This window comes from Chionomys nivalis, chromosome 4, assembly GCF_950005125.1.
Source record: "Chionomys nivalis chromosome 4, mChiNiv1.1, whole genome shotgun sequence".
Taxonomy (NCBI): Eukaryota; Metazoa; Chordata; class Mammalia; order Rodentia; family Cricetidae; genus Chionomys; species Chionomys nivalis.
The window spans coordinates 105,679,385-105,701,665 of NC_080089.1; the positions used below are offsets into that span (position 1 = coordinate 105,679,385).

General features: G+C 51.3%; 1 protein-coding gene across 4 annotated transcripts in view; it reads left to right on the forward strand.

The window, feature by feature from the left end:
* Positions 1–22,281, forward strand: part of Pfkfb4 (6-phosphofructo-2-kinase/fructose-2,6-biphosphatase 4) — a 37,841-nt gene that overhangs the window by 1,457 nt on the left and 14,103 nt on the right. For 2 of the 4 annotated variants that reach the window (XM_057767611.1, XM_057767610.1), the window contains exons 2-9: positions 8,819–8,935; positions 9,074–9,170; positions 12,930–12,996; positions 16,448–16,522; positions 16,818–16,874; positions 17,852–17,973; positions 19,762–19,969; positions 20,483–20,629. In XM_057767611.1, the coding sequence (XP_057623594.1) occupies positions 8,819–8,935; positions 9,074–9,170; positions 12,930–12,996; positions 16,448–16,522; positions 16,818–16,874; positions 17,852–17,973; positions 19,762–19,969; positions 20,483–20,629 (890 nt within the window). Of the gene's footprint in view, positions 1–2,267; positions 2,417–6,758; positions 6,777–8,818; positions 8,936–9,073; positions 9,171–12,929; positions 12,997–16,447; positions 16,523–16,817; positions 16,875–17,851; positions 17,974–19,761; positions 19,970–20,482; positions 20,630–22,281 lie in introns of those variants that run through there. The other 2 variants (XM_057767609.1, XM_057767612.1) reach the window with 2 other exon arrangements.

The following is a 22,281-nucleotide window of genomic DNA, read 5'->3' on the forward strand; positions in this document are numbered from 1 at the left end:
GAGATGGGGAGTAGTCCTCAGAGCAGATGTAGACCCTGGCATTGGTAAGGTTGCCTAGGCTCATGATGGTGACCTATGGCTTCCTAGATGGATCTATGGACTTGAGAGGGTGTGTCTGGGTCAGCCCGGGGTGAGCCGAGAAGAGTGGGAGGTATAGATCCACATTTCCTGAAACCAGACTCAGACTGGGTGTGGAGATGTCTTTGGCCCCTGGCCCTGCCCTACTCTGCCCTGCCTACCAGCTCTTGAGTAATATCCAGGAGCTTTGGGGAAGAGAATGGATTGGGTATACATGATGTTACGAAGTCAGTCTGTGATGAGTCCCAGTGAGCCACACTGAGATTTCTGAGGTCAAATGTGGTCCCAAGGTGACCTCGTCAGTGACCGAGATACAAACAGGAACAGAGTGAGTGACTTTGGAGAAGTAGGTGCAGCTGATGTGCACACGAGGAACCCTGCTCATATGAGCCATCTGTGGGTGTGCTCCAAGCTGCCCACCTCCTGCTGGGGATTGAGGGAGGACACAGCCACAGGAGAACAAGGAAGAGGAAACAAACCACTTGCCTGGAGCAGGGTATTTCTCAAAGTAACCAGCTAGAACCGGTACTAGGGAGGCACAAGGTGGGCTCCTGCACTTACACCTCCTTGTGTAGTGGTTACCATTGTCACAGTGGTCCTGAGGGTCTTTGCCAACTCTCCAGAGCTGGGTTGGGACCTGGTCACCTGACCCAAAGCAGAGGTGACAGGAGGTGACAGGAAGGGATGTTGCACTGATTGGGAATGAGGTCAGCCTTGTTTTTCACGTCCCTAGCTCTGTCTGGGCATCTGGAGAGCTGGAAGCAGGAAACCATCACTAGAGGGCAGCAAACGGAGATGGAGGTTCGAGCTGTGCTGGTGGGGCCTGGAGCAGCAAGTGTGGTTTGGAGAGGTGGGGCTGGGCGAGAAACTGTGGTGGGGGTCAGACACCGAAGAGTCGTGTTCATCCCGGCCCACCCAGGTTGGGGAGTTATTCCTATCAGCGCCTTAGCCTTTAAGCCTGAGCTGCAAAGCTTGGCCCTTGGTGCTTGCCCAGGTACATTTCCAAAGGCAGGGAGGGCGATAATATAATGAATGAGAATGCCTACACGTTAGGAGCAGATTCCTGAGACTGATACATTTAATCTGTACCACAATCTTGTAAAATTGATGTCTGTATCTCGTTTTCCTGATGGAGAGACAGGAATTCATTTTAAAAAATGCACAAACTCGTTCCAAAAATGTAATTGGGACTGGGAGTGTAGCTCAGCTGATAGAATGTTTGCCTAGCTAGTATGCACAAAGCCCTAGGTTCACTTCCCAGCCCTGTATAAACATTGTGCAGCAATAACAGCTTGGGAGGAGAAAGCAGGGTGATCAGAATTCAAAGTTATCCTCAGCTACATATTGAATTCCAGGCCAGCCTAGGCTACAAGAGGCCCTGACCATCCTCCCTCAAAAGGAAAAAAAATTGTAATTGGTAAAATGTAAATCCTGGGAAGAGAATCAAAATACTGCCAGGGCTTAGTGAGTCTCCAAATAGCTTGGTCATATATTTGTACCAGGTGGGCAGCCCACGTTCCCCAAGAGCCATGCCAAACACGGTCGATTTGGAGATGTATCCTGTGTTTCTGTCCCCGAGATAAGGGAACATTTTCTGCGTGGTTGAACTCGTGGACGGGGGAAGTTTCGAGGGTGGGAAAAGTTGAGAGGACCCCGAGAAGGTCCAGGAGGGCGCAGCGGAGGTTGACTGCCAGAACATTAGAGCCACTAGGGGCCAAGAGCCAAGCAGTCTAGACGATCCTGGCTCTGAGGGTCACGCAGGCCCCGTCCGGCCTCATACCCTGCTCACCAGGCGACCGTGGGGTCACGTTCCTCAGGGAGCAGAGGCCGCACACGCCTTGGAGGCGGGACTGGGGAGCCCAAAAGGGGACCGTGGGCGGGGATATGCAAATACGAACAAGCCGCTTGAGCGCTGGAAACTTCACATCCGGGGTGGGGCCTGCATAAACTAGGTGTCAAACGCCTTGGGAATCGAGCATGCGCGTTATTAGCTTTGGTTTGAAGGACGGGGCGCGCTTAGTCCAAAAAGAGGCAGTAAGAAAATTGGGCATGCGTAGTCGTAGGCCAGTGCCTCTTCAGTTTGGGTGGAGCCTAATAGTACTGGGGTGGGCCTGCGGGAAGATGGACAGGAGTAGGAGCCGCTAGAGGAGGGGCGGGGCCGAGGGGCGGGACCTCGGGTGGCCCGAGGTGGCCCGGTTGCTGGGTGCGAAGCAGCGCAGTCCGATTCATCGCAGCCGGGGGATGGCGTCCCCACGGGAATTGACCCAGAATCCCCTGAAGAAGATCTGGATGCCGTATAGCAATGGACGACCCGCTCTGCACGCCAGTCAGCGGGGTGGTAAGACGGGGTCCGCAGATAGAGGTGGAGGGCGATGAACCCGGATGGGTGGGTAGACGGCCTGGGAGAGGGTCTCCAGTGGAAAGGCAGGAGACAGGTAGAGAAACAGGCAAGGTGAGGCTGTTGTGCCTGATGGGCGGAGTCGGGGACAGGTGAGAGGCTGGGAACAGGTGAGGCGGGGTGACAGTGGTGCAGTGACAGTGGCCCGCAGAAGCTAAAGTGTGGTGGAGCAGGAGTGGAGACAGGTGTGAGGGGACATGTCAGTTTGTTGGAGACCAGGTCTGGCCACCATGACCCAAGCTGTCCAGTGCCTGGATGGATATAGAGACGACTTTGGCGTCGTGACTGCTGCTCGTTGCTCGCTCTGGAAACCGAGCAGTGTAGCTCTAGACAAGGCAATTGAAGTCTCTGAACCGAGGACTTTTGAAAGCCTAATAGTCCTCAGCAAGACAAGTGTTCCTTGGTCTTAAAACCAAAGTTTTGGGAGGAACTTCAGGGGAGTCCAGTTGTCAGCCAGTGGGGACAGCACACCATATGATCCTAGCTCTGTGCCTCTGGAACTGGAAGCACTCCCCTGAGTTCATAGGTAGTGACTGCACAGGAGGGTGGAACGTCCAGGGGATGTGCGGAAATTTGCGAATTGCTAAGTGACTCACCTCTTCTGGGATGCTGGGTGTTTTCACCGACTTCCTTGGGCCTTCTGTTTGTTCTGCGATTTTTTTATTAACAAGGAAAAGAAAAAATGTTTCAGGAGTAATTCAAATATTGTAATGAATTTGTAGCTTGGCAAAGACCTCAGAGAACATCTAGTCCAACTGGTGGCGCAGATATGGAAAGGAGATCAGGCTGTTGTGTGACGTGCCCGGGTCTCCTGGCCATCCTGAAGGCTGCTGTGTGTGATAAGGGAGGGGAGGGTCCTTTAGGCTTCAGTCGCCAAGGCCAGCCTGAGGCCACGACTTTGACCTTTACCATAAGGAGAGCCGTAGGAGAGTGGGGGTGAGAAGGTGTGCATAAGATGGCTGTGGTTCCCAAGCAGACTGTGTTCCTGTGAGTGGTGGCTCTGACCACCACTGGTAGAGCCATAGCTGTCCAGACACATTCTGAGTCCCCAGGGACTGTGCCGTTAGCCTGGCCAGCCGTCCTTTTGGAAGCATTGAGGCAGCTCCTTGCCAGCCATTGTTAATACCGTGATCCTGACCAGGGGTGGCCGCACCTGCTACAGGAGGAGTAGGAACCTGGACTGTGGGGCCAGTAGCACTCAGGTCACATCCTGGACCAACTCTGTGGTCTTGGGAAAGGAGCTAACACCTTAGACCCCCAACCGTAGGATGAGACCACCATTGCCTGAACCTCTAATGGATGGATACTTGACATGTGGGAGCAAGCTGGGCATGGTGGTACAAACTTTTGATCCTAGCAGTCAGGAGGCAGAGGCAGGAGGGGTCTCCATGAATATATCTAATTTATGTAGTGAGTACCAGGACAGTCAGGGCTACAAAAAAAAAAAAAAATGCCTCTTGCTCTTCAGAGTAAGGGACTGAGCTATCAGCCTGAGCCAGCCCCTCAGTACTGGAGCTGAGGCCCAGAGGCGGGACCTGCTCAGGTATCTGCTCCTGAGGTGGGACTATATGTCTTTCTCTAAGCTCTAAGTGTAGGGTTAAAATGTGGCTCTTGTGCCAGGCAGTCATGGCACTCACCTTTAATCCTGGAGAGGCAGAGGCAGGTGGATCTCTGAGTTTGAGGCCAGCGAGGTCTACAGAGTGACTTCCAGGACAGCCAGGACTACACAGAGAAAACTAACAAACCAACCAAAGTGGTTCTTGTGTAAGTGGAGGGCTTGTCAGGTCAGAGTGTTGGAATAGTCTGGGTTGTAGAATCCTGCTTTCCTGGAGTAGGAGGTGACATGGCCGGGGATGAAGCTTGCAGATGTGTGCCTGGGAATGAGAGTCTGGGCCCCAGCCGGAGGTCCTGGAGGTCACACACAACACACCCATCCACTTTGCACCTGTGCGGCGTTCTGCCTTTTGCATAGTGAGCTCGGGGCTGGGTTGCAAGACAGTAAGGACAGTAAAGACCCAGGGTGGGGAAGTTTAGTCTGACCGCAGGGGTGTATGGGAAGGAAGAAACAGTGCCTACTGCTAATCGGGGCAGGCAGTAGGTTCCCTCTGGTGTCTAGTCTCCAGCTTCTTGGGGTACTGTGGATGAATGACAAAGCCATGTTCTCCACCCTCAGACACCATAAGCAGTTGATAAAATTTTATAATTTACAAAATTCAGATGCACACCTGCATGTCTGGAAGCTATTAACCTTTCTTTCCATTGGAATGCCAGCTTAGACCTTTAGGAGCTCTGTGGGAAGGAGGTGGGACAGGTGATAAGGAGGGGCCCCAGGACCAAGGCAGTTAGGACATTGTTTTTCCTTTGCTTTTGAGAATGTAGTCTCCTTGAGCAGGCTCTGGACAGCTGACCAGGGAACCTACTATGTAGGCCTCCTGTTGATGGCCTTGTGGATGGATCTCTTGGCTCCACCTCCTTAGTAACAAGATATCACTTTCTTTTTTTTTTTTTTTTACGTTTTTTATGTTTGTTTCTTTTATGTGTATGAGGGTTTTGTTTTCATGTGTTTTTGTGCTCTGTGTGTGTGCCTGATGTCCTTAGAGGTGAGGAGAGGGCATCAGATCCTCTAGAACTGGAGTTAGGGACCCTTGTAATCTTGTAATCCTCTGGATGTTGGCTGGGACTCAAACCCCAGTCCCTTGCAAGAACAAGTGGGGTTTTTTTTTGTTGTTGTTTGTTTGTTTTGTTTGTTTGTTTGTTTTGTTTTGAGACAGGGTTTCTCTGTGTAGTCCTGACTGCCCTGGAATTCCCTATGTAGACCAGGCTGGCCTCCTGGATGCTGGGATTAAAGACATGTGCTACTATGTCCAACTTCTGATGACTTTTTTCAGCCAAAATGTGAAAAGATGCCATGATTCCCCTGTGGGACAGGACTTGTGTGTGTGCACAAGGCAGCAGAGGAGACAACTCTGTCCTTGAATGGGACTGCCACGCCATGTGTTTAATTTTTTGTTTGTTTTTGAGACAGGGCTTCTCTGTATCTTTAGATCCTGTTCTGAAACTCGCTCTGTACATCAATCTGGTCTCAAACTCACAGAGATCCACCTGCCTCTGCCTCCTAAGTGTTGAGATTAAAGGCGAATACCTCCGCTGCCAGCATGTTATTTATTTTTAAGAAGTCTTCCTTCCTCAGTCTGGCCAAGATGGCGGGAGCAGGTCCAGTCATTTCAGGAGTCTACCCAGAGTCCACTCCAGGAACTTTGGCTCTGCCTTTGGTGGAAGTGTCTGGAAGTAGGTAGGCTGGCAGCCACTTCCATTGCTACCAGTCTCAGGCCTTGGGGCTCCTAGGGCTCTCTGGCCTTCCATGGATCTATGGGAAGGGAACCAGAAAGGGCTGAGTTGGCATGTCTTCAGACTTCCTTCTCTCTGTGTGGATGATGTTACAGACAATGTGTTCTACTGTCCTGGCTGCTAGATGTTGGGGTCCTTGTGGGCTCAGGGCTGGTCTTCTGACTGCATACCCCCGCTTTGGACCGTAGCTCTCAAGGTCTATAGTGTATCCTTTTTTGTTCTGCCTTTGTTTGTAATTTTTCCTCTCCTGGGATTATCACCACATCATGCTGTTGTAAGCAGAGCTGCCACGAATGTTCTTGAACTTTGGTTTGCTTTGGGTTATTTCTTGGGAGCTTATCTTGAGGAGCAGAGGTGATCACTAATTTATTGCCTTGTTTTGTGCCCAGCTCCAGTCTGCTCGGCTGACTGCCCACCTTGCACATGGATAGGAATGGGGAAGAGGAGTGAAGTTACCAAAGACTGTGGGATGAGGCTGTGGCCATGAGAGGGGCCCAGGTCTGCTCCAGGAAAATAGATGCTGTGCTGGCTAGTTTTATGTCACTTTGACACAAGCTAGAGTCATCTAGAAGAGGGAAGGAACTTCAACTGAGAAAATGTCCTCAGAAGGTCTGCCTTCAGGCAAGCCTATAAGGCATTTTCTTAATTAGTGACTTTATGGGGGAGGGCCCAGTCCATTAAGACTGGTGCTACCCCTGGGCTGGTGGTCCTGCGTTCTATAAGAAAGCAGGCTGAACAAGCTATGATCTCCAGGACAGTAAGCAGCGCTCCTCCATGGCCTCAGTTCCAACTCTTGCCTCCAGATTCCTGCCCTGTTTGAGTTCCTGTCCTGCCTTGCTTCAGTGATGAATTGTGATGTGGAAGCCAAATAACCCTTTCCTCCCCGAGTTGCTCTGGTCATGGTGTTTATAACAGCAATGGTCACCCTGACTAAAGCAGATGTGAAGAATGAGTACAGTACCTCCATCTTGAAGTCATGAACACTGGGGGAGCAATGGTGTGGGTGCATGCGTGCGTGCGTGTGGGGGGGGGACCCATCAGGAGGAGCATGGACAGGCAGATGGATGGATTCCCATGGTAAATGGCTGATGTACTCTCTTTAACTTGCTTCAGAGCTCCTGGTCAGCGTGGGCAGGAGTTGTGCAAATAGACTCGAGCAGTCTGCTGGCCCTGAGGAGGCAGGAACTTGCTTAACTCAGCTTCCTCTCACCTTAGCCAATACTGAGGTTATTCTGCAAGTATCCTCACTCTTCCTTCAGCCCACGTCCCCTCTGGCCTCCCCTGGAGTTCCCAGTTTGGGTCATGCACAGGAATGATGCTGCCTACATCCTGGGCCTAAGTGCAGTCGGTGCTGAGTACACCTGTGGCCGTAGTCCAGGATGCTGCCAGGCGAGGCAAAGGGCACAGTTTCCCAGAAGCTTTTCCGTGGGGAAAGTGCAAGATCATGCTGGTGAGGTCACCAAGACTCCGAGTTACCAGAAGGTGTCACAACCAAAGTAGGAACCGAGGCTCGCCTGACTGCTGACAGGCAGAGCTGTCCCCAGGTCTCTATGTCCTAAGAGAGACAGCTGATGGGGGTTCCTGATGGTCTGGCAAAGGAGGGCAACTAAATGGGCAGACAGAGGAGGGCCAGCTCCCCACATCCGCTCAGCAGTCTGTCCCCTATGATTTTACTGGCTCTGTCGTATGGGTGATGCCGAGAAGGTTCCTGGGACTCCTGGGACCACATCTGGCCACGCTGGAAGCTGAGCTGAGTCATAGGCAGGCCTGCTGCTTAGTGTCAGTCGTAGGCCGCTGACGCTCAGGGAAGCTGTGGGCAGGTCTTTCCCTACCTCCAACCTTGGCAGATTATCTGGTTGACACCCTGGCTTGGTAGCATGTGAGATTGTGAAGAGGATCGTCATTGCTGGGCCTCTGGTCTGGCCCTTTGTGGCCCTACCCTGCTGTCCTCCTAGCTGCCTCCCTGCTCGTATTACTGAGCATCAGTGCGGTGCCAGGGCAGGAACAAGAGTGGCAGGGCACTCCAGGGTTACTGGGTCAAAATTCCTTCCCTGGGGGGACATAAACAAGGTCTACCCCTCCTCCCAAGGTCCCAATGACAAACTAGCGCAAAATTCTACACAAGTTCCCTCTGAAGAGCCAATGAGTTCATTGGACTTTCTTCCAGAGCATAAGTGAGGGGTTACGTACATGGGTATAGGCGCATACAGCAGGGTAGAAAGCAGTGGATTCTCAGGAGAGGGTCTCTAGACCCTACGCACCCCTCCATGAGGGGACATAAGCAGCCAGCCAACCTAGCCAGGATAATGCTTTCGCAAAGGGGCGCAGCTGGTGGCTGCTCGGCTTGGAGGACAGTCACACATAAGTACTCTAAATAATCAGTATCAGTCCAGAGCTAGCAGTCACTCATGAGGTGGCCAAGTAGGGGTGAAATGCCCCAGGGGCACATGGAGGTGTCCTTGGGGAAGGAGGTCCCTGCAGAAGGGAAAACTTTAAGGCGGAGCTTTGAAGAGAAAGAGAACTTCAAGGGGGACCACAGTGCAGCTGTCACAACATGTGGAGATGGGGAGATTAGGGAGTGGAGTTTTGGCTGAGGGAGGCAGGCATTGGCTTTGCTGTCCTCTGGGTAGTGGGCAGCTCCCTAGAGTGTTTAGCTGCTAGCCTGGCTGGTTAGGCCTTACATACACCTGTGTGCCTGAGGTAACTGGTAGCCTTGCTTCCTAGGTGAGGAAGTGAGAGGTGAATGGATGCTCCGCTTACTTGCTTTCACTCTCTGTCTCTGTCTCTGTCTCTGACTCTGTCTCTCTCTCTCTCTCTCTTTTTTTTTTGTTGCAGTTCAGGACCCTAGCCCAGGGAATGGTGCTGCCCACATATGGTCTCTCTACCTCAGTTAATGGGAACTCCCTCATAGAATGAGATTTGTTTCCATGGTGATTCTAGATCCCATCAAGGTGACAGTCCAAATTAACCCTCCCCTTGCTGCTTGCCTTCCAGTTTGCATGACCAACTGCCCGACGCTCATCGTCATGGTGGGCCTACCAGCCAGGGGCAAAACCTACATTTCTAAGAAGCTGACCCGGTACCTCAACTGGATTGGTGTGCCTACTCGGGGTGAGGCTCCAGTGGAATTGTGGGAGGACTATAGAGGGAGGGAGAGAGAAGGCTGGTGGTGGCAGGGCCTGGGGACGGGCCTGGGCAGGGGTTGGTAGAGTTGCTGTCCTGTGAAAGTTAAGTCTCTTCTCCCCCTAGAATTCAACGTTGGCCAGTATCGCCGGGACATGGTCAAGACATACAAATCGTTTGAGTTTTTCCTCCCAGAGAATGAGGAAGGCCTGAAAATCAGGAAGTAAGTGTGGTGAGGGCTGGGGTGGGGCATTGCTGTAGAGATGGCTTGATAAGTTACCACCCATTTGCTGAGAAGCACCCCTTCTCGCTGCCTCTGGAGCCTGCTTACTGGCGAGTGCAGGAGCTACTGCTGAGCTCTAGCAGCTCAGTCTGATGCTGAGTGACTGACAGGGCTGGCTCCATGCTGTGTGACTGACAGGGCTGGCTCCATGCTGAGTGACTGACAGGGCTGGCTCCATGCTGAGTGACTGACAGGGCTGGCTCCATGCTGAGTGACTGACAAGGCTGGCTCCATGCTGAGTGACTGACAGGGTTGGCTCCATGCTGAGTGACTGACAGGGCTGGCTCCATGCTGTGTGACTGACAGGACTGGCTCCATTCTGTGTGACTGACAGGGCTGGCTCCATGCTGTGTGACTGACAGGACTGGCTCCATTCTGTGTGACTGACAGGGCTGGCTCCATGCTGTGTGACTGACAGGACTGGCTCCATTCTGTGTGACTGACAGGGCTGGCTCCATTCTGTGTGATTGACAGGGCTGGCTCCATGCTAAGTGACTGACAGGGCTGGCTCCATGCTGTGTGACTGACAGGACTGGTTCCATGCTGTGTGACTGACAGGACTGGTTCCATGCTGTGTGACTGACAGGACTGGTCCCATGCTGTATCACTGACAGGACTGACTCTATGCTGTGTGACTGACGAGACTGGCTCAGTGCTGTGTGACAGACTGAGCTGGCTCCATGCTGTATCACTGACAGGGCTGGCTCCATGCTGTGTGACTGACAGGGCTGGCTAGATGCTGCAGACTGAAGGGGCTGGCATCTTTGTTTTTTCTTTCTCTTTTCTTTAGTTTTTTTGAGATAGAACCTCACTATGTTGCTCTGGCTGTCCTCGAACTCACAGAGATCCGCCTGCCTCTGCCTCCCGAGTGCTGGGATTAAAGGGATTAAAGGCGTGCGCCACCACCGCCCGGCTCTAGGCTGGCTTCTTAACCTCTCAGGTTGTGGAAAGGTTGGCATATGCTGGGTTTATGGGGAAGTTGTGTGTAGCCTCCTCATGGCTGTCTCATCCCTCCCTAGTATTAAGGACTTTGGTAAGGACATTCTGTGGGAAGGGAGGGTGGAGCTTCAGAGAGGGAAGAGGGTTAGCCAGGGCATGTCAGGGGCCATTGTATGGCTCGGAGGTCTGCTTTTGTCTACTCCAGGCCTCTGTGGAGGATGCATGTTAGTTCCTCTTCTGCCCCAGAAGAGGCGCTCTCATGAGTACAGGAATATGCTTGTTTTGTGCCTGGCACATACCTTAGTTTTAGTTTAGCGTGGCTTGGGTGCTGTGGAGTGAGTGGTTGACACTCATGAGATAGAAATTTTCATGTGATCGCTCTCCCCTCCCTGTTCAGACTTGAATTTTTTGAGAAGGTGTTGGTGGGGTGGTCAAGAGCCCTGTCCTGCTGGGCGGTGGTAGCACACACCTTTACTCTCATCGGTTGGGAGACAGAGGCAGACAGGTCTCTGTTTGTTCAAGGCCAGGCTGGTCTGCATAGTGAGTTCCAGGACAGCCAGGGCTAATGTGAGACCCTGTCTCACAACAACAACAAAAAAAGCCTTCTCCTATTTTCACTTCAGCTGCTGTGATAAATCACCAGGCAGAAACACCCGAAAGAACGCTTAGGAGCCGGGCGGTGGTGGCGCACGCCTTTAATCCCAGCACTCGGGAGGCAGAGGCAGGTGGATCTCTGTGAGTTCGAGACCAGCCTGGTCTACGAGAGCTAGTTCCAGGACAGGCTCCAAAACCACAGAGAAACCCTGTCTCGAAAAACCAAAAAAAAAAAAAAAAAAAAAAAAAAAAAAAAAAAAAAAAAAAAGAACGCTTAGGGGAGAAATGTTTGTTTGGTTTGTTGGACCAGATTATAGTCCACCGAGGGAAGTCAAGGCAGAAACTTGAAGCAGCTAGTCACACCTACCGTGCCAAACAGACAATAAATACGTGTGTGCTTACCTGCCCTGCCTGCTTTCTCACTCAGCGCACAGTTGAGACCCGGCCGTGACAGTGTGTCACCGTATGTTCACGGTGGGCCTTCCCACTTCAGTCAAGCCAATTAAAGTAAAATCCAGAGGCTGAAGAGATGGCTTACTAGTTAGGAACACTGGATGCTCTTCCAAGGATCTGGGTTCAATTCCCGGCACCCATGTGGCAGCTCACAACTGTCCATAACTCCAGTTCTAGGAGACCTGGCACCCTCACACAGACATAAATGCAGGCAAAGCTCCATTGCACATAGAATAAACAAGTCTTAAAAATAAAATCCCTCACAGACAGGCCCACCTGACCTGGGCGGCCAGTCCTTGAGCCTCTTCCCAGGTGATTGTAAGATTGTGTCAAGTTGACGATGAAAGCTAACCACCACATGCGTCTTGCCAGCCTGAGGTGGCACAGACTGACTCTGGCCTCGCCATGCTGGTAGGACAGTACCAGAAGCTGCGCTAGGCTAGGCTCTCCTGACTTCCTCAAATTTAGAGGCCACTGTGCAGCTACTTCTCCCCTCTATGGCCACGAGGGGGCAGGAGCACCCCACTGTGTACTTGAACTTGCTTCCTTTGCTCTTGCATCATAGGGGTGGGATGAGGCTGAGGCACCTAGAAAGGGAGTCTGACATTTAGGTTAAGACTAGAAGCTAGGAGTTGTACTGATTCTTGACTCTGCTGTGCACTTGATGTCTGATATCCATTGTCCCCATTTTATAGGTAAGGGGACTGAGGCTCAAAGAGTCCGGGAGTCTCACACCCTTCTGTGCAGGCTACTTCACGATTAAAGTACCTAATTTTGAGCCCGAGTCTTTACCACTAAGAACCCTCCATCACAGCTGAGTTTGGTTCTATGCCTGCAGTCCCAGCACTTGGGAGGCGAAGGCAGGAGGATTAGGAGTTCAAGGCCAGCAGCCGCCAAACAGCACAAAGCCAGCCTGGGCAGCATGAGTCCATGCCTCAAAAGACCAAGGACCAAAAATCCATTAAACAAATCAAACAACAACAACAGCTTTCCATCGTCCTGCATCCCAGCCCAGAAACAGAAGGCATTTTTGTCTATTTTGTTTTGAAATAGATGGGATGATATAGCTCAGGCTGGCCATGAACTTGCTACATAGCCAAGAATGACTTGAACATCTTTTCCTCCTGTCTCCTCCTTCCAAGTGCTAGGATTTCAGGCATTGCCACTGTGTGTGGTGGGACCAGAGACTTAAAAATGAGAAGCTTGGGAAGAAAGGGCTGTGTTTCCGAGACGCCTAGCTACACACACACATTACTGAGGTCTCAAAAGCTAGACCATATTCATATACATGAAACTAGACAAGAGGAAGGGACAATCAGGCATGCATATGTAAAGGCACATGCACACATCCCATCAGGCACATTCCTGTTCTCTTTTCTTACCATCCACGAGCTCTCTATGTACACCACGGACGCATAACCTCACATGTATGCACATCTACATACACATAAGCCTACATGGCATAAGTATACATGGGTGTGTTCACATACATACATAACCCCTGGACACATTTAGTCACGCTGTCTGTGAGAGTGTGTGCTGTGTGCACATGTGGCCTCATTCTTGCTTGTGCGTTACTCAGAGTCACACCCATGCTCACCCTTGTGTGCCTCTACATACCGCATGCATTTGGGTCCCTCAGGCTGCCTTCAGGCCTGTCTGCAGTAGGGCTAGTGACTGGATGCTAGACTGACTTTGTCTTCTCCCCTGAAGGCAGTGTGCCCTGGCAGCCCTCTGTGATGTCCGGAAGTTCCTCAGTGAGGAGGGAGGACATGTGGCGGTGAGTGTGACACCCTAGAAACAGCCGACAGTGAGACATAGTATTCCTCACCACCACCCTGTCTGCTGTTTGCTCATCAGGCACCTGGAAGGAAATCAGGGTGGGGTGGCTGTGCCCCTGGATGCCCGAGGGTGCCAGCCAGAGGGAGAAGCATGCAGAAGCTATGCCGAAGGAGGCGTGTCCAACCGTTGCTCCCGGATGTGTATTTAACTCGCATGGTTCTTCCTTCTAGAAGTTAGGACATGAAGCATACCTGTCTTTCATACATATGACAGGTCCCCTGGTGCAGGGATCCCTGCCCTGCCCTACCTGCCCTGCCCTGCCCTGCCCTTCCCATAATTTACTATTCCAGAAAGCAGCTGAGGCCAGATAGGAAAGTCTTCCAGAGTGGTGACCCTGCAGTCCTATGAAGTGTGTGACTGGGCAGAGCTGGGGAATGTGTGAGGAAGGGCCCAGCCTGGACATGCAAGCACCAGAGCTGTGTCCTCCTTACCACGCTCTTGGAGTTGTGCCTGCTAGAGCTCTCTGACTCTTAACTCCAGCCTGCACTCATGGCTCTGGCACTGCCACCACTCTGTGGGCTCCTTTCTCATCTCTCTTTCTTTTTTAAAAAATATTTATTTATTTATTTATTTATGATGTATACAATATTCTGTCTGTGTGTATGCCTACAGGCCAGAAGAGGGCGCCAGACCCTATTACAGATGGTTGTGAGCCACCATGTGGTTGCTGGGAATTGAACTCAGGACCTTTGGAAGAGCAGTCAGTGCTCTTAACCTCTGAGCCATCTCTCCAGCCCCCTCCTTTCTCATCTCTTCTGGGACGAGCTCCTGTAACTCAGGTCCCCTTCACTTTACTCAGCTGACTCATTTTTTTAATAATTTATATTATTTTTATTTTATGTTTATTACTGGTTTACCTGTGTGTATGTCTGTGTGAGGGTGTCAGGTTCTCTTGGAACTGGAGTTACAGACAGGTGTGAGCTGCTATGTGGGTTCTGGGAGTTGAACCCGGGTCCTCTGGAAGAGCAGTCAGCTCTTATCTGCTGAGCCATCTCTCCAGCCAGCTGACTGTGTTATTAGCGTGAACTCCACAGATATGTTTTCTTCAGTAGAGTGGCTGCAGTTGTAGCTCAGTGGGTAGATGCTGGTCTGGCAGGCGTGGAACCTAGGACTGACCTCCAGCGTGGTGCGAGCCTGTAGCTCAGTGCTGTGGGGTGTGAGCCTGTAGCTCAGTGCTGTGTGGTGTGAACCTGTAGCTCAGTGCTGTGTGGTGTGAACCTGTAGCTCAGTGCTGTGTGGTGTGAACCTGTAGCTCAGTGCTGTGTGGTGTGAGCCTATAGCTCAGTACTGTGGGCTGTGGTGTGAGCCTGTAGTTCAGTGCTGTGTGGTGTGAGCCTGTAGTTCAGTGCTGTGTGGTGTGAGCCTGTAGTTCAGTGCTGTGGGGTGTGAGCCTGTAGTTCAGTGCTGTGGGGTGTGGTGTGAGCCTGTAGTTCAGTGCTGTGGGGTGTGAGCCTGTAGTTCAGTGCTGTGGGCTGTGGTGTGAGCCTGTAGCTCAGTGCTGTGGGCTGTGGTGTGAACCTGTAGTTCAGTGCTGTGTGGTGTGAGCCTGTAGCTCAGTGCTGTGGGGTGTGGTGTGAGCCTGTAGCTCAGTGCTGTGGTGGTAGAGACAGGAGAAGCAGAGCACCCTTGACAAGTCTAGGGACTTGTAGACCAGCCTGAGGTGCCTGCAACCCCACTTCTAAACAACAGAGTGCTTGGGAAATACTTGCCTTGCCTAGCAGAAGTATCTTTTTTTTTTTCTGATTTTTTTTCTCTCCCAAACATGGTCTCATGATGTAGCTCTAGCTGTCCGGGAGCTCTATCTAGACCAGGCTGGCCTCTACTTCGTAGAGATCCGCCTGCCTCTGCCTCCTGAGTGCTGGGATTAAAGGAGTGTGCCACTACCATCCAGCTTCAAAAATTATTTCTTTAATAAACTGCCTCTACCATCTACTGTTTTCTCGCAATGTAGCTTCCCTCTACCTCCCATTTTCTTAGCTGCCTTTTTTAGAAACCTTGGTGGAACCAGTTTTTAATTTGTTTTCTTTCTTTGTGTGTGTGTGTGTGTGTGTGTGTGTGTGAGAGAGAGAGAGAGAGAGAGAGAGAGAGAGAGAGAGAGAGAGAGAGAGAGATTCTCTATGTAGACCTATAGCCCTGGAATTCACTCTGTAGACCAGTTTGGCCTCACACTCAGAGATCCGCCTGCCTCTGCCTCCTGAGTGTAGGTCACCACGTCTTTAATGTGGCTCCAGTTTTTGTCTTTTTAAGATTTATTTATTTGTATCTTATGTATGAGTGCCCTGCCTCTACTTCCAGAAGAGGGCATCAGATCCCACTATAGATGTGAGGCACCATGTGATTGCTGGGAATCGAACTCAGCACCTCTGGAAGAGCAAGCCAGTGCTCTCCCCCCACCCAATACAGGGTTTCTCTGTGTAACAGCCCTGGCTGTCTCTGAACTTACTTTGTTCTTTGTATAAGAGGTTGGCCTTGAACTCACAGAGATTCACCTGCCTCTGCCTCCCAAGTGCTAGGATTAAAGACATGTGCCAGCATTGTCCAGCTCCACTCTCTCTTTAAATATAATAAAAAACAAAAATAAAATAAAAAAGAAAAGAAAAAAGGTTTGTTGCTAGTCATGGTGGAATACACTTGTATTCCTAGCACTTGAAAAACATAGGCAGGAGGATTGCTGCAAGTTAGGCCAATCTGCCCTACACAGTAAGTTCAAAGCCATCCGACTACATAGTGAGACCCTGTCTCAGCCCCTCACAAAACAGATTTAACTCACAGTTTTGAGACTGAAAGTTCTAGATTGGGCATCCCCACCCCATCCCACCCCCCAAACCCTTGTTAAGGATCTGATAGCATCAAGGCAGGAGTCCTGAGGGAGGAAAAGATGACATCTGGAGCTAGGAAACCACAGAGCTGGGTAGGCCAGACTTGCATCTCTCTTGGGAATGGGAAAACTTGACCATGAACTTTTTTTTTTTTTTTTGGTTTTTCGAGACAGGGTTTCTCTGTAGCTTTGGTGCCTGTCCTGGAACTAGCTCTTGTAGACCAGGCTGGCCTCGAACTCACAGAGATCCGCCTGCCTCTACCTCCCGAGTGCTGGGATTAAAGGCGTGCACCACCACCGCCCGGCTTGACCATGAACCTTTAGGAGAAAAACCACATCCAGACCATAGTACCAGGCTTAACCAGTTCTGCTAGTGTTCGGCTGGCCAAACATGAACTGAGCGCCTACTCTGTCCGCTGTGGAGTCTTCCAGAGGCAGGCAGGTTGATGGCCCGAGCTGCAGTTATCCTGGCAAGAAGCCCAGTCCACAGAGATGTCTGTACTGCAGCCTTGGGTAGCCTTTTGCTTCCTCAGGACCAGAGTCCTGAGTTCACCCCCTAATTCGGTCCTAGGTTTTTGATGCAACCAATACCACGCGAGAACGAAGAGCGATGGTCTTTAACTTTGGGGAACAGAACGGCTACAAGGTGAGGTCTCCTGGGTGTCACATCTGGGCCCTCAGCTGCTCCTTTCTCAGGCTCCTGGTGCTGGGCCCTAGGGTTGTGGAGTGTAATTTGAGATGAAGGTGTAGTTTCCTCTCCTGGAGCTTGTTCTCCAAGACTGTAGTGGGGGAGTTCAGGATGTAGTGACATCCCCTAGAGGATGCTCAGGCCTGGTCAGCATGGCCATGGGTGGAAGGGAGAGACCCTGGGAGGAAGCGCAGAGCACTAACCATGTCTGTGGTTCTGTCCTCCTTTCCCTGGTCCTCTGGCCTTGCTGTAGACCTTCTTTGTTGAATCTATCTGTGTGGATCCTGAGGTCATAGCTGCCAACATCGTGGTGAGTGCTGCATCTGACCTCCCTGGGATGGTGACAAGGCAGGTGCTGGGTGGCAGTGGACGACGGTGACAGTGAGGTGCCTCTCCAGGTCTGGGCTGCTGCTTGGGCTGACCTTCTTTGAGCTTGAATTTTGTGGGAGTGGGGAGGCAGGGGAGCCTGGAGTCCTGAGGAGCAATTGTGCGGAGGAGGGTTGTGTGCCTCATGGGCCTGTATCCCTTCTCTCTCCCTTCTCCTCTCCCACAATCCCTCGACAGCAGGAGGAGCTGCCGCCACGTGTGGGCTGGGTGTTTCTATTTAAGACTCAGACTGGTTTCCCATTCTTATTTTGTACTCCCTGGATATCTAAAAAGTGGCCATGTCAGCTGGGTAGTGGTGGCACACTCCTATAATCCCAGCACTCGGGAGGCAGAGGCAAGCAGATCTCTCAGTTTGAGACCAGCCTGGCCTACAGAGTGAGTTCCAGGACAGCCAGGACTACACAGAGAAACCTTGTTTCAAAAAACAAAAAATAGGGCTGAAGAGATGGCTCAGGGGTTAAGAGCATTGCCTGCTCTTTCAAAGGTCCTGAGTCCAATTCCCGGCAACTACATGGTGGCTCACAACCATCTGTAATGAGGTCTGGTGCCCTCTTCTGGCCTGCAGACATACACACAGACAGAATATTGTATACATAATAAATAAATATTTAAAATAATAATAATAATAAATAAAAAGGCCATGTTGGTTTGAAAGATAATTCAGGTAGAGAAAGAGCCTTAGGTTTCCTCTAGGCCACGGGGTGAGAGACTGACTCAGACCTGGAAGCTTCAGAGTCACTCCTGATGGGAGTAGTCCCCAGCTTGACTTCAGCCTCAGGTCTCCAGCCCTAGCCTGGCCTGGCCCCACCTCCCTGATCCCTGCCTAGCTGTGTCCTTGCTTTTGGGCTCTGTCTGGACTCCAGTCCTGATGTGTCCTTGCTCTGTGTCTGGCTCTGGCAGCAAGTGAAGCTGGGCAGTCCTGACTATGTTAACCGGGACAGCGATGAGGCCACCGAGGACTTCATGAGGCGTATTGAGTGCTATGAAAACTCCTACGAGTCGCTGGATGAAGACTTGGACAAGTGAGCAGCTAACCCGCAGCCTGCCGCTGCAGTGTGCGTGGGGGGTGTCCCCTTGGCCACCTCTCTGTGGCTTCCTGTGGTGGTGACTGGGGAAGCGCACCGAAAGGTAGAGGCTGTCTGATCTCTTGTGTTTCTTTCTTTGGGGCAGAGGTGATGTACAGAACACCTGCTGCCTCATCTGGAGCTCTACAAGTCAGGACTTCTCCTGTCCCAGCATAAAACTGAGCCTCTTTTCAAAAGGCTTTTGCAAACCTTCCATGTGCTTCTTTCACTGTGCAGCTGGGGAAGGGGAGGGGAGCCAGGCAGATCGTGCCTGTGAACAGCAGCCAGTGGCCAGTGCTTGTCAGGCCCATCGGCCTCCCTCTGGCACGGAAGAGCAAGCAGGAGTGCTGAGTGCCATAGCCAGTGCCCACTGAGGGTCCTACAGCCGGGGCCAGCAATATCTTCAGCCAAAGGCCAGACAGCGAGTAGTTTATTTAGGCTTTAGAGGGTTCCCTGCTGCGGTGAATGACTGTGCCATTGTCCTGCAAAAGAGACGGCGTAAATAAGTGACCATCGGTGTGTTCTACTGAAACTTTATAGCAAACAGCTGTGGGCAGCATCTGAGTGGTCGGCAGTGGTTTGCCAGCTCCTGACTCTTGGCGTAAGTGTCACCAACAGTAGTTAAATCAGTAGCAGTGAGAGGTTGGCGAAGTCTCACGGTCTCCATAAATCATAATTACAGGAAGAGGTGGGCGTGTAGGTTGCACGGCATTAGCGAAAGGCTGGACTATAAATATATGTTTGGATGTTTATAATTACATAAGAATATGTCATGCATACGAACCAAGGAACACAAGCAACTGCTAGAGGGATAGCTTCTGGGTGCTTCTAGAATAGTGGTGCCTGTGCCGGCCATGGTGACACAGCTTTCTTCCCTCTACTGGACTCTGCAGCCAGGCTGAAGCTGAGTGGCACTTGGGCCTCTCCGCTGTGACTCTGTTGTTTCGCCTGGTCTCCCCAGTATTGCTTCTGGTCACTCTGTAATGCCTCTGCACTAGTGGGGCTCACCCGGAGCAGCCCCAGGTAGGCCGACAGCAATGTTGCTCCTGGTTTTATTGGTAACATCAAGGCAACAAACATATCGGGTCTCCAAACATATCGGGTCTCCCGTGAGACCCGTGAGAACTCAGATGAGAACATCCAGGGGCTGTTAGCTAAGTCACAGTTGGTCCCCGCTGCTGCCAGCGTAAGCGCGCTCTCCAGGCAGGAGCCTCTCATGTGCACAGTGGGGGAAGCGGCGGCCTAGTCGGGTGCCGGCTGCTGTCCCAGGGCCATCCTCCTGTACTTCTCAACCACTGGTTTCCTTAGGGGGAGGATGGCCGCTCCTTGGCACATAGGTGACCTTGACTGTGTCCCTGGGGAGAGGCTCACCGGGAAGGAAAGCTGACCAGGAACCTGGGGGAGTGGAGTGTTGGCCAGCTACCAGGTCAGCCCTAGGAAAAGCCGTCTTGGTTCAGCCTTCACAGCTCAGAGGGAGGCAAGAAGGGGTCTGGGAACTCACAGGCAGCAGTCTGGGAACTGACGTGATTTGACTGACCACCTCTCCAGATGTCACCTTTGAAGTCTCACGATGCTTGTGTGTGTGTCACTGCTTCCTCACCCCCGTCACTTGCACACCAACTCACAGTCCTGTGTGTTGTGATCAAATCCAGTGTGAGAGTTGCAGGTTTAGAACTGGTCCCTGTGGCTGCTGATGCGCTCCCAAGGGCCCAGCCGCCCTCACGGTTCTACCTTCTCTCTGGCAAGGGATCTGTCCTACATCAAGATCATGGACGTGGGCCAGAGCTATGTGGTGAACCGTGTGGCTGACCACATCCAGAGTCGCATCGTTTATTACCTCATGAACATCCACGTGACACCCCGCTCCATCTACCTCTGCCGGCATGGGGAGAGTGAACTCAACCTCAAGGGCCGGATTGGTGGGGATCCTGGACTGTCTCCCCGGGGCAGGGAGGTCAGTGCGTGTGTGTGTGTGTGTGTGTGTGTGTGTGTGTGTATGTGCATGACACGCTTGTGTGCATGTATTCATTGGTACCCTTGGGTGGCAGAATGGATATAGACAGTGTAGTGGGTCTTCTGTAGTCAATGTGCAGCTGAGCCCTTTTCTGGGAGGGTCATACAACCGTTATAGTGCCCTGAGTCCCAGGGTCACAGGACCTTTACAGTGGGCTGAGTCCAAATTCTGCTGTTAAAGACTTTGACACAGTCCAGGGAGGGATTGGGACTCAGAAAAAGTCACATGGCCTTGGGACAGTGGATCAAGATGGGGGAACATGACAATTATGGGATTGCTCTTGGGGCCTGGGGAGAATGCACAGAACAGCACTTGGGTATCGGCATCATTGGGAAGTTAGTGAGGTTTTTAACCTATTTCCTGAGGTTGAACAGAACCCACAGGCCCCGTGCTTTGGTGTCCTTTGAGGCAGCCCATGCGCTGTGGGGCTGAATGTGCCATGGTGTGTTTCAGTTTGCCAAGCACCTGGCTGAGTTCATCAGTGACCAGAACATCAAGGACCTGAAGGTCTGGACGAGCCAGATGAAGAGGACGATCCAGACAGCAGAGGCGCTGAGTGTGCCTTATGAGCAGTGGAAGGTCCTCAACGAGATCGACGCGGTAATTACTGTCCCTTCCTCCCCTGCCTGCCTCTTGGGCACTGTCCTCTGGGTCAGGGAAAAAATTAATCTGTGCTTAGTGTGATCTGGAGAATAATCTCAATAGTCATACTTCTGGGGTTCAAAAATTATTAGTTTATTTTCTGTTTGTATATCTGCAAGTTGGTGCCAGTTGCTCTCCTGGAGGTCAGAGGACAGCCGACAGGGATTGGTTATTTTTCCCACCTATGTAGGCCTTGCTGGCAAGTGCCTTTACCTGCTGAGCCAGCTCACTGGTCCTACTTTCAGTCTTAAAGAAAGAAGTTTCCTAAATGTACAACAAGCCAGAAGTCAAAGGGTAAATAATAAGTGGCAGACAGACTGAGGCTCAGCGCTTAGTGTCATTGTCACATGGCCACTTCCACACGGGAGGTGGCTCGGCATACTCAGCTTACCTTGGTCTTCTGACTACACCATCTCTTTTTCTACTGAGCTATTTTAAAGCAAATTCAAGCATAATATTTCGTTTCTGTTTTATTGCTGGGAATAAATTAATGACTCCTTGTTCCCATTAACAGAATCATGTCTTCATTAAGAAAACTTTAAAGAATAGTCATTAGCACCAGGTACGATGGCTCCCACCTGTAAACTCGTGACTTGTGGCGCTGAGACAGGAGGATGTGCTTCAGACCAGTCTGGGCTGGAGAGAGAGAACTGTTTCAAACAACAAAGCCAATTTAAAGCTGGGCAGTGGTGGCGCACGCCTTTAATCCCAGCACTAAGGGGAGCAGAGGCAGGTGGATCTCTGTGAGTTCCAGGACAACCAGGGCTGTTACACAGAGAAAACCTGTGTTGGTAAAACAGACAATAAAAAAAAAAGAAAAAGAAAAAAGAAAGAAAAGGAAGGAAGAAGGAAGGAAAGAAAAAAGAAAGAAAAGGAAGGAAGAAGGAAGGAAAGAAAAAAGAAAGAGAGAGACAGTTAGGAATAGAGGCGGCCAGAGATGGGGTGGGGTAGGTTTTCCTGATCTGACAGGCAGAGTACAGAAACCTGAATTATCTGATACTAGAATAGGAATTTGATGGATTTCCCATCTTGTTTGAGCCTAGGGAGGGCTCTGTATTCTTTTGTGCATTTTTAAGACTTTTTATTTTTACGTGTGTGTGTGTGTGAGAGAGTGTGTGTGTGAGTGAGTGAGTGAGTGAGTGAGTGAGTGAGTGAGTGAGTGAGTGAGTGAGTGTATGCTGTGTGGTTGTCCATGGAGGCCGAAAGAGAGCCTTCCAGAGGAATCTCACACAAGCTACTTGAGGCACAGACTTATGACTCATTGCTGCTGTGGTTCCCAGTCTGGCAGGTGTGGCCGCGTTCTTTGCGATTACAGCATCAGCTGGGAAGCGTCTCTGCAGAGACTTGGGGTCTCCTTCAAGCCCGCATGCTTGTTACCTCTATTCATCTCCTTGGCTACAGGGTGAGGGCCTAATATCTTAGCTGCGGCTTGCCAGTAGCTAAGTCATACAGGCCAACCATAGTTCCTTGCCATGTGGACCTCTTGGAATTTGGCAACTCATTTCTTCAGTCAGTAAGAAGGAGCCTGTCTCTTTAGTCAATAAACTGGAATCTTACAATACAGTGTGACCATGTGGTTGACGGCTTTTCCCTCTGCCACACTCTGTTGG